At 48.8% G+C, this 10448-nt stretch overlaps 1 protein-coding gene across 1 annotated transcript; it reads left to right on the top strand.

The window, feature by feature from the left end:
• Positions 1-267: 267 nt before the first annotated feature.
• pik3r6a (phosphoinositide-3-kinase, regulatory subunit 6a) lies at positions 268-9021 on the top strand. Its single transcript, XM_067259689.1, has 6 exons — positions 268-346; positions 5695-5818; positions 6914-6987; positions 7202-7316; positions 8284-8354; positions 8906-9021. Exons 1-6 carry the CDS (start codon positions 268-270, stop codon positions 9019-9021), a joined length of 579 nt encoding a protein of 192 aa, XP_067115790.1.
• The last annotated feature ends 1427 nt before the right edge of the window (positions 9022-10448 follow it).

Raw genomic sequence — 10448 nt, 5'->3', positions numbered from 1 at the left:
TGGAGTTTACTTGAGATGCCCGTTTGCAGCCATTCAAAGCCTTCTTGCGTACATGATCCGTGCTCACCGGCTGCGCACTCCAACAACCACAGGCAACGGTGAACCAGTCCACACCCGCATGTTGTGAAAACGTTTTCTTCAGTAGCATGCTTCTTGTGTGACTGAAATAAATAAAATACTGCACACGCTGCATTTCCCTCTCCGCTTTTGCGAGCTGCTCTAAGCTTGAGAGCGCATCTGTCCAGCTGTTCAAATCAAATCGCTAATATGGAAAGTGAACGAGGATCCTCAAATCAATACGGCTCCCTGGAATGCACTAAATGGAATACAGACACTTCTAAAACAGGTATTCGTTTACATCTTTTAAATTGGGCAGCCTATTACTTGTTTACTAAGCTATACTATTTGCAAACTTTTGCACTTCGTCAGTTGAAGATGCTAGGAGTCGCCTGCAGGTATTTAAATTGAGAGAATCATGTAAATGGTACTGATTATCTATCAGTATGTTTGTGCGTGCTTCCGTGAGTGCGTATGTGGGTACAGATTGTAAAATAGGATTGATGATTACAAGTCAAATGCACCTACACATGGCGGGAATCACTTGTGTTCATGCTGATAACAGAGTTTGTGTTCACCGTGTTGAGCACGGGACACTGTTAGGCTATACATAACTTATCAGCTGTAAAACATTACTGGAGCCTAACTTATAGAAACACTTTGGTTTCTATATCTCCCCCTCTATCTCCCTTTCTCTTTAACTCTTTCACTCTCTCCTTTCCTCTTTGCCTCCTTTCCTACCAGCCCACCAAACTCTTACCTGTCCATCAGTCAGCAAGACATCCACCTCATTAGGGAGGGTACAAGCACACTAGTGGAAGCAAGAAAGGAAGAAAATGTGGAGAAAAAGATTCAAAATTGGAGCCTCATTTAAAAAACGCTGTGAGGGCTGCTGTGTGTCTTGACTGGCAGCTTTCACACAAGGGCCTACAGTAGTGTAAGAAGGATTTCTAAGGATTGCCATTTTGTGTGAGTCTGTGTCTACAAGGACATGTATCTTCTGGTTGCACAACTAGAAGATTCCGTGGTACTCGAGAAGTTCAAGTGAGAGGCGCAGATCGAATAGGCTCCTCACACGCACACACACACGTACACACACACACGTACACACACACACACTTACAGAAACGACAGAGGCAGGGACACACACTCCTGCCCTCCCTTTCAACCACCATTCTGCCCGCTCGTATAGAGCCCCTCCCCATTCCGCCGTTGCGGTCCCCAAATGCAACAGTCAGCGGACGTCAGCATCTACCGCCTCCAGACCAGCCAATCCCAGACAGCCCCCAGAGGTGGTGATGGTCTTCAAGGTAATGTGTCCTGAAAGGCCAGGCTCCCAGTGGACCTCGAAGGGATCCCTCCTGGAAAACCTGTTGTGGCATCTCGAAATCAACACGTCAGGGGTAGTTATCAACTTAGGAAGAGAGGAGGTGGAGAAGACAAAGGATGGGAGGGGACGTATTAGACGAGTGGAGGGTATCTAGCTCAAGAAATGCCGTCTTGTTCAAAGTCAAGATTTATTGAATAGAAACAAAGCCAATCAAATTCGAGGTGTATATCGAAGAGCTCTCTCCTGCTGTTCACCGGCTCCCAACATCCTTGAAGGTGTATCGCTCGTAACCCAACTTGTAGTCCTTTTATAACTACTGTCAGTTCTCACATCAGATGTGTCACGTTCCTGTTCCGACGATTGATTTGTGGGAGACTTGACGTTTGAGTGAGTGTGGGTGGAGGGGCTCCACAGAGCATTGAGGTACAGAGGCGTCGAGGTACAGAGAACCTCCTGCGACGATCTTCCAGGGAGCCTTCCTCCCTGCGTTGACGTCTCCACGTCGACATCAGGGCAGCTTTGTCGTAGTAACCCAGCCTAATGTGCCCCTGGAGATATGCGGTTATTTATATCTGCATCCTTTGTGCGTGGCGGAGAAAGCTACAGTATGTGTTTTGGTGTTTCGGAGGCACAATCCTTCACACAACTCATTATTACTGGACAAACTGCCAACTAACGCTCCACGGTGTATCACACACTCTCTTTCCATTTCACCAGCACCCACAGGTCATTTAAGCCAAGTCTTATTAGAATGCACCTCAGCTCTCTTCCCTCTCTCTCTTCCCTCTTCCCTCAGCTCTCTTCCCTCTCTCTCTTCCCTCTCTCTCTTCCCTCTTCCCTCAGCTCTCTTCCCTCTCTCTCTTCCCTCTCTCTCTTCCCTCTTGCCTCAGCTCTCTTCCCTCTCTCTCTTCCCTCTCTCTCTTCCCTCTTCCCTCTCTCTCTTCCCTCTCTCTCTTCCCTCTCTCTCTTCCCTCTTCCCTCAGCTCTCTTCCCTCTCTCTCTTCCCTCTCTCTCTTCCCTCTTCCCTCTCTCTCTTCCCTCTCTCTCTTCCCTCTCTCTCTTCCCTCTTCCCTCAGTTCTCTTCCCTCTCTCTCTTCCCTCTCCCTCTTCCCTCAGCTCTCTTCCCTCTCTCTCTTCCCTCAGCTCTCTTCCCTCTCCCTCTTCCCTCAGCTCTCTTCCCTCTCTCTCTTCCCTCAGCTCTCTTCCCTCTCTCTCTTCCCTCAGCTCTCTTCCCTCTCCCTCTTCCCTCAGCTCTCTTCCCTCTCTCTCTTCCCTCAGCTCTCTTCCCTCTCTCTCTTCCCTCAGCTCTCTTCCCTCTCTCTCTTCCCTCAGCTCTCTTCCCTCTCTCTCTTCCCTCAGCTCTCTTCCCTCTCCCACTTCCCTCAGCTCTCTTCCCTCAGCTCTTTTCCCTTTCCCGTCTAAGATATCTGCACTTCAAAGTCAAAGTCCTCTCCCCTGGCTGGAGGAAATGTGATTCAATAGGTTCTTTGTCTGTTTCTGAGTGCACTTCCTTGCCTAACACACCTCTAATGTGAGCCAAGTCTTGGCTAAGGAGTTGAGGGTATAAAAGCACATTTGAAAAGAATCTTCAGAGATTGTAGGACGCACATTGGATGAACTGGAGCGGATGATGATGATGATGATGTCGGTGGAAGTTCAGCTCTCCTAGTCTTTGGCCTCCTCTTGGGACGGGTCAAAGCGACGGTGAATGTCGTTGGATGATTAGGGAACCAAGCAGACTTCAACTGCACAGACTCACGGGAAATAAGGCAAGCTGAAATTGTATTTCTTTCTACATGTCAATACCTAAGCCAATATGATGCTTGTTGGTGGGATTCTCTTCTTGTTTTTTGTAGTCTCCCCCCCCCCCCCGGTAGTCTCTTTATTAGAAGGTCGACGGATGGATTTATTCTACAGTCCAGCTGACAGTGCTGTAAGGAGGCTGAGCGGTGAAGGAATCGGGCTGGTAATCATAAGATTGCTGGTTCGATCCCCGGCTCTGTCAGATGACGTTGTGTCCTTGGGCAAGGCACTTCACCCTACTTGCCTCGGGGGGAATGTCCCTGTACTTACTGTAAGTCGCTCTGGATAAGAGCGTCTGCTAAATGTAAATGTAAGGAGGTGGATGGTGAGGGCAGTTTAACGTCTCGTTTCCTGGCTGGTTGCCTGATGGATTGTGGCGTTGCTATTGGCGTGTTTGGCAGAGGGCAACGCAAGAGAGAAAGGCTTCGAAGTCACCTCATCCCACGTCACAGTCAGTGGGATTCTCACACACAACAAAGCTCGACTCGGTACTAACGAGTGAAGGCTTGGTAAAAGCGAAGGAACAGTTGGAGATAATGGTCGAGGTGCGGCAAGAACTGAAATACATGCCATCTGTGTTCTCCTTCTGCATCTAAGAAAGGTCATACATAACAACATTGACTTCATACCAATAAGGCATCAGTGAAAATGGCGTATTCTTCTGTATGGATAGTCTGACACATAGTCAGTTGCTTAGTGGGTAATGATAAAGGAAAAAGATGGAAATAGTCTAAGCTGACTGGTGCTCTCACACTAACACAATCTTTCGTTAAATTGTCTCAGTAAGAACAATGTATTTAATGAATACGTTTTTCACTTGCAAAGTATTGGTTGCGCGTTGCTATGTTTCATATAGTAACATATACCGTCCAATTACAAAGGGTCTTGAATTGATCCTATTCCAAAGCTATTGAACAGTACAGAGCTGTCAACAATTAAAGGTGTGCACTCAGAATGTGTTGAGGGAGCGTCACCAAGAGTTCCGCTGGGCAGATATTTGATCTGGGACCCCTGCTGCAGTGTAAGTACTCACATGATTACCCTCCATATCTTTTGGTCCTGGTTTGCGTGCTGTATGAGTCACCGACTGTAGTCTGGGGATTAAGGTACGGGGGGGAGAGGGGTTGCTGAGGTGGAGAAAGAGAGGAGGGTTTACTGTCTGGGTGTCTCTTGGTACAGACCCCCCCCCATCTGGGTGTCTCTTGGTACAGACCCCCCTCCCCCCATCTGGGTGTCTCTTGGTATAGCCTGTCAGTGTAATTACAGCTCCCATCCAGCTCCCGTCTCTCACCACCGGGGGAGTTCAGTACATCGCCAGTACTTCTCACACTCAGTACTTTAGCATGAGTCCTGAGTGTGAGTTGAAGAACACAGTGATTTGTTGGATACAGCCACATGACTCCTTACCCTCCATAAATAGTCCATGAACCTGTCGACAGACAGAAAGACAGATTACTGAGTTACGGAATCACTGCCATGCAGAGGTGTAATACTGCATTATCTTGTCTTTGTGCCACTGTGTCTATCCTGCCCCCACCCGCCACTCCAGCACAGTTTCCATGCACACGTGTGTCTGTGTGTGTGTGTGTCGGTGTGTGTCTGTATGTGTGTGTGTGTCGGTGTGTGTCTGTATGTGTGTGTGTGTCGGTGTGTGTGTGTGTGTGTCGGTGTGTGTCTGTGTGTGTGTGTGTGTCGGTGTGTGTCGGTGTGTGTCTGTGTGTGTCGGTGTGTGTCGGTGTGTGTCTGTATGTGTGTGTGTGTCGGTGTGTGTGTGTGTGTGTCGGTGTGTGTCTGTGTGTGTGTGTGTGTCGGTGTGTGTCGGTGTGTGTCTGTGTGTGTCGGTGTGTGTCTGTATGTGTGTGTGTGTCGGTGTGTGTCTGTATGTGTGTGTGTGTCGGTGTGTGTCTGTATGTGTGTGTGTCGGTGTCTGTATGTGTGTGTGTGTCGGTGTGTGTCTGTATGTGTGTGTGTGTCGGTGTGTGTCTGTACGCCTGCTCAATCATCAAGAAGAGTGTGTAAACTAGAGGCGATACACTCATAATAAATCTACGCCCAGTGGCTCCTGCAGCCTCGCCAGCCTCGCGAAACCCCCTCATTAGAGTCTGTCATTAGAGTCTGTCAGCCACAGTTCAACACACTGTAATTGTATACTAGTATTCATGTGGAAGTGATTCATATGATGTGTGTGTGTGTGTGTGTGTTATCAGGGACAGTTGAATCCTTAGCTTTTTGTTTTGTGTGCAAGTGTGGTTTGTGTGTGTGTGTGTGTGTGTGTGTGTGTGCGAAAGAGACAGGTATGCAAGCAGAGGATGGGGGAGTTGGTATATTGATCTCTCTAGCTCAAACAATAAAACTGAGCCAGACGGCAGGTCTGTTGTCTGAAGCATCTTTCACATTCCTGAACAAATACAAAGCAGCGGTAGCAAAAGGCAAAGACGACGCGAAACAGCAGGACGGTCGGACTTCGACCGGGGGGTAAACTGACTTGTCTTTTCCCTGTGCAGCGGAGGAAGACGTGGTCTCCATGGCGGACTCCACCATCACCACCGACGACATCGAGGGCGAGCTGTTCAAGATCGAGCGGATCAGAGACGTGCTGGTCCGACGAGAGTCCGAGCTCAGATACATGTGAGTGTCGCGTGTTCCCTCCGACACGCGTGTTCCCCTCCGACACGCGTGTTCCCCTCCGACACGCGTGTCCCCTCCGACACGCGTGTTCCCCTCCGACACGCGTGTCCCCTCCGACACGCGTGTTCCCCTTCGACACGCGTGTCCCCTCCGACACGCGTGTCCCCTCCGACACGCGTGTTCCCTCGGGCTCTGTGCTGGAAGGCCTCAGGCTCTCTAAACCCCCACGCACACACACACACACACGCCCTTGAAGTTCTGGATTTAAATCCCAGTATCGTTAACGTCCTGTGTCTGTCCCTGCTCTCTTGTCGTCTGAATTAAAGGAACACGGATATTGAGTGTGGACTGCCCGCTGTAGATAAAAAAGCGTGCAAGGGAGGGGAGTAAATGTGTTGTTTACTGCAGTGTTGTCAGTGTTGTCACCACGGTCAACACAGTCCCCTGTCTGGGAGCTCTTCTTCCTTCCCTTCAGCTACCGGAACAATCACCAGCTGGCACACATTGAAGTAACAATGAGGTTGCCTCGGCCTCCGCTTCTGAAAGCTAATGCATGGATATTTATTCTCATTCTGAGGAGTCTATAACAGCAACGCACTGTCTGTGTGTGTCATCTGTATTCCAGACCTTCCGTGCTGTACCATGTCCCTGTGTAATGTCCTGCCCTTATCTGACAGACTGAGGTAGTGATGGACGAGGTAGATAGTGTGTGCCTGCGTGTGTGACAGAGTGACAGCACTGGCTCCTCTGGGGTCTGAAAACATCCCATAGACAGACAGAGAGCATCAGATAGGATCAGCTGTTCCCAATACACTCTCATTCACACGCGCAGACATCACACAAAGCCCCTAGACAAGCACAGTTACAGAAAGATGATCTTCAGGCCTGACTTCAGTTTGGATTGCTAGATCTCGTGTGTAATATGGGATCAATACTACCTCCCGCTGCCACGCCGACTAGACTGACTATCCATTAATCCTGACTGACTCCTCACACGAGAGTCTGGAAGCAAATGGCCGCCGTCATTAACGCCTGTCAATGTGAACAGCGCCGTTCTGTTCGGGGGCATCGACCGCTCGGTTCCTTTGTCCGCAGGATGGACGACATCCAGCTGTGCAAGGAGATCACTCGCCTGAAGAAGGAGCTGCAGAAGCTGGTGTCCGTACCAGGTAGGGTCACCTGCGGCTGAGTGGGGGGGTCTCGAGGGACAACCTACTTCCATAGTGTAACCCAACAATGAACCATGAAGGCTAGAATCTTGTTCTTCCTTTGATTTTACGGCCACTGAAGTCACATTTTTTATTCCCCACACACTTCCCCATCATTGAGATGGTTGCTTGGATTCCTAAATGGCTACACGGTGTGTCCTGTTGTCTTCTGCAGATAACGACAAGTCGAGCGAAGACCGTCAGAAGGAGGAGGAGCTTCTCCAGCAGATCCACAAGCTGGTGGAGACCAGGGACTTCCTGGTGGACGACGTGGAGTTCGAAAGGCTGAGGCACGCGTCCGCCTCTCTCCTATTCTCTCTCTCTCTTCTTCCCTCTCTCTCTCTGTCTATCTCCCTCTCTCCTATTCTCTCTCTCTCTCCTTCCCTCTTTCTCTGTCTATCTCCCTCTCTCCTATTCTCTCTCTCTCCTTCCCTCTCTCTCTCTCTGTCTATCTCCCTCTTTTCTATTCTCTCTCTCTCTCCTTCCCTCTCTCTCTCTCTGTCTATCTCCCTCTCCTATTCTCTCACTCTCTCTCTCTCCTTCTCTCTCTCTCTCTCTCTCTCTCTGTCTATCTCCCTCTCTCATATTCTCCCTCTCTCTCCTTCCCTCTCTATCTCCCTGTCTTTCTCCATATATCCTATTCTCTCTCTCTCCTTTCCTCTCTCTCTCTCTGTCAATCTCCCTCTCTCCTATTCTCTCTCTCTCTCCTTCCCTCTTTCTCTCTCTGTCTATCTCCCTCTCTTTTCCTCTCTCCTGTTATTCCGCTGTTCTTCTGAACTAGAGTTAGCACGCTAGCCCCGGATAACGACCCTACGCAGCGCCCTCTCTTGCCTTTAACAGTGTGCTTGTGTAGTTGTGTACTCGAGTTCTCGAGATTCGGAGAGTCGGAACAGCACCCTCAGTTCTGAGAACGAAGCCAGGCTCCATGCATGCGCCCAGAGGGATTCTGGGAGGTGTGAGGCAGGAAGCAGGGAGCCATGGGGTGATAATTGATTGTTTTGGAGGCTTGAGATGTGAGGAACTGGAGCGAGCAGAGGAAACAGATCCATCATGTGTTGTGTCTGGGAAAGTGGTGTCGAGGCTAGCAAGAAAGTACGACAGGTAACACTCATGCAGTTAACCGAGCTATCTGGACTCAAATGTTCCAATTTATCTGCTAACAGACACAGAAACTTGGTTCTTGAGAAGTGTTTCTGATTAGAAGTTTCCAATTCTCTGTTCCATCATAACTGTTTTTGATGCTCTCCTTTACCACAGGGAGAAGGAGGAGGATAAGGAGATGGCGGACTTCCTCAAGTCAAAGTTTCCTAAAAGCTTGAAGAAGAAAGGTTTGTAATTCTTTTGTAATTTGATTTTTTTGGGGGGCTGATATTCCTTGTGTGTACCCTAACATGTTATCCATGGGTTGGTCATTTGCTGAAGATTATTATCTGAAAATAAGCTTCTAGAGACTTTTTTCTCTTTATTATGCTTCCTGGAGAGATTAAGCCTTTGTGTTTTCAATTGTGTTCTTAACTTGAAATCTGAGTCACAGCGCTGTGTATCTATATGCTCAGGGGGTTGTCTGTTAGATTGAGCAAAACATATTTTAATCAATTTCAGTTGTAACTGGGATAATGGAATTCATTCAAGTTTATGTGAATGTCTGTGTTAGCATGATAGTATGTGCATGTGTGCGCACGCACAGATGTGTGTAACTATACTGACGTGTGTGCGATAATTGTACCCATACTTCAGTATGAACCCGTAAAGACCCATAGCATGTATCCTCCATATTGTTTACGTCCTCCTACCCTCCCTCTTCCCCTCGTATTTTACACGGGATTTCCCCCTCCCTCCTTTCCTCCTTGTTTTTTGCCACGCCCCCTCGGCATCCTAGGCTCCACCCCCTCCAGGAGAGTGACATCCCGGAACCAGCAGGCCTCGTCCCCTATCGCCAAGACCGGCCTGACCCTGCTCAAGGAGTGCTGTGGCTTCACCTGCTCCATCATGTAGACAGCAGTCTACAGGGAGTCCCAGCTTGCGGGGCTGACTGAGGGGCCATGATCCAAGATGGCCACCGCAGTGTCACAGTTTCAGCTATTCAACCCCGGGAAAGACTTGAAGCGCGGCCAGACATGGTGTCGGTTCAGAGGGTTACGGGTGGGGTGTCGTAAAGAGATTGGTCGGTGTGCTTTTTCTCTCCCAGTCTATATGAGTTTTGTCTGGGGTGTATTTGTCTTTTTTGACTTGTTCATTCTCTCTCTCTCTCTCTCTCTCTCTCTCTCTCTCTCTCTCTCTCTCTCTCTCCCACCTCCTCTCTTTCTCCCACCTCCTCCTCCCCCTCTCTCTCCCCCCTTTCTCTGTCTATTTCACAACCCCTCCACATGTCCAACTGTTTCTGTTTTCTATGCTTATTAGCAGCCTATAGAAGCACAACCTGACAGCCGCAGTTAGCACGTAATGTTAAATACTGACAGGCCTTTATAATTAGCATGAGGAGATAACATCGTTGGTTGACATTAAGTGGTTCACTAGACATAAGTAATTGCCTCTGATTGGACAACCTTTCAATTCATTTATGTGAGACAGTGCGCTAACAAACTGCAACAGTGAGTTATCACGACAGGAGCTCGACGCTCTATTTACAAAGTTCACAACTTCAAAATTTGCCTGGTATATCATGACACAAAATAGCTACAAACACGTTGAACTCGTGGTTTTATGACACGGAAGTATGCTAATCCTCAATCATCCTTTTAGGCCACTCAAGTTCACCCCCTTTGCTGATTGTTCACCTACAAATGACCGCACCGTTCAGTGCTGCTGTGTTTAACGCTGCGTTTATATTTATATTTAGTCATTTAGCAGACGCTCTTATCCAGAGCGACTTACAGTAAGTACAGGGACATTCTCCCCGAGGCAAGTAGGGTGAAGTGCCTCGCCCAAGGACACAACGTCATTTGGCACAGCCGGGAATCGAACCAGGAACCTTTGGATTACTAGCCCAATTCCCTAACCGCTCAGACACCTGACCCCCCACACATGAAGCTTCAGCACACATCAGGGGTGTAGGTTTGGTTTTCAAATGTGCGTGGGACAGCTTTTTTCATAACTGAGAATGAAGCCATTAAATACAATATCCTTGACAGATTTCCCATCAAAAAGTGGGTGGCATGTCTCACCCACGTGTTTAAGAAACCTACACCCCTGGTTCATAGTGTAGTCAAAACCCAGCCAGCCAAGTCTCTTACTCTAGAGCAGTGGTTCCTAACCATGGTCCTCGAGAGCCGCTGTCCCGCATGTTTCAGATGTTTTCCTGCTCCGACACACCTGATTCAAATGAAGGCTCGTTATCCAGTTCTGCAGCAGCCTGCTTATGACCCTTCATTTGAATCAGGTGTGTTGGAGCAGGGAAACATCTCAAACGTGCAGGACAGTGG

This window comes from Osmerus mordax, chromosome 21 (assembly GCF_038355195.1).
Source record: "Osmerus mordax isolate fOsmMor3 chromosome 21, fOsmMor3.pri, whole genome shotgun sequence".
NCBI lineage: Eukaryota > Metazoa > Chordata > Actinopteri > Osmeriformes > Osmeridae > Osmerus > Osmerus mordax.
Note: the sequence above shows the minus strand (reverse complement) of the source record. Positions and strands in the feature narration are given on the sequence as shown.

Bases quoted from the DNA above. Each gene is read 5' to 3' on its own strand.
- pik3r6a (XM_067259689.1), top strand. From the start codon at position 268: ATGGAAAGTGAACGAGGATCCTCAAATCAATACGGCTCCCTGGAATGC. The intron at 347-5,694 runs GTATTCGTTTAC...TTCCCTGTGCAG, and splicing joins TACAGACACTTCTAAAACAG to CGGAGGAAGACGTGGTCTCC. The intron at 7,317-8,283 runs GCACGCGTCCGC...CCTTTACCACAG, and splicing joins GTGGAGTTCGAAAGGCTGAG to GGAGAAGGAGGAGGATAAGG.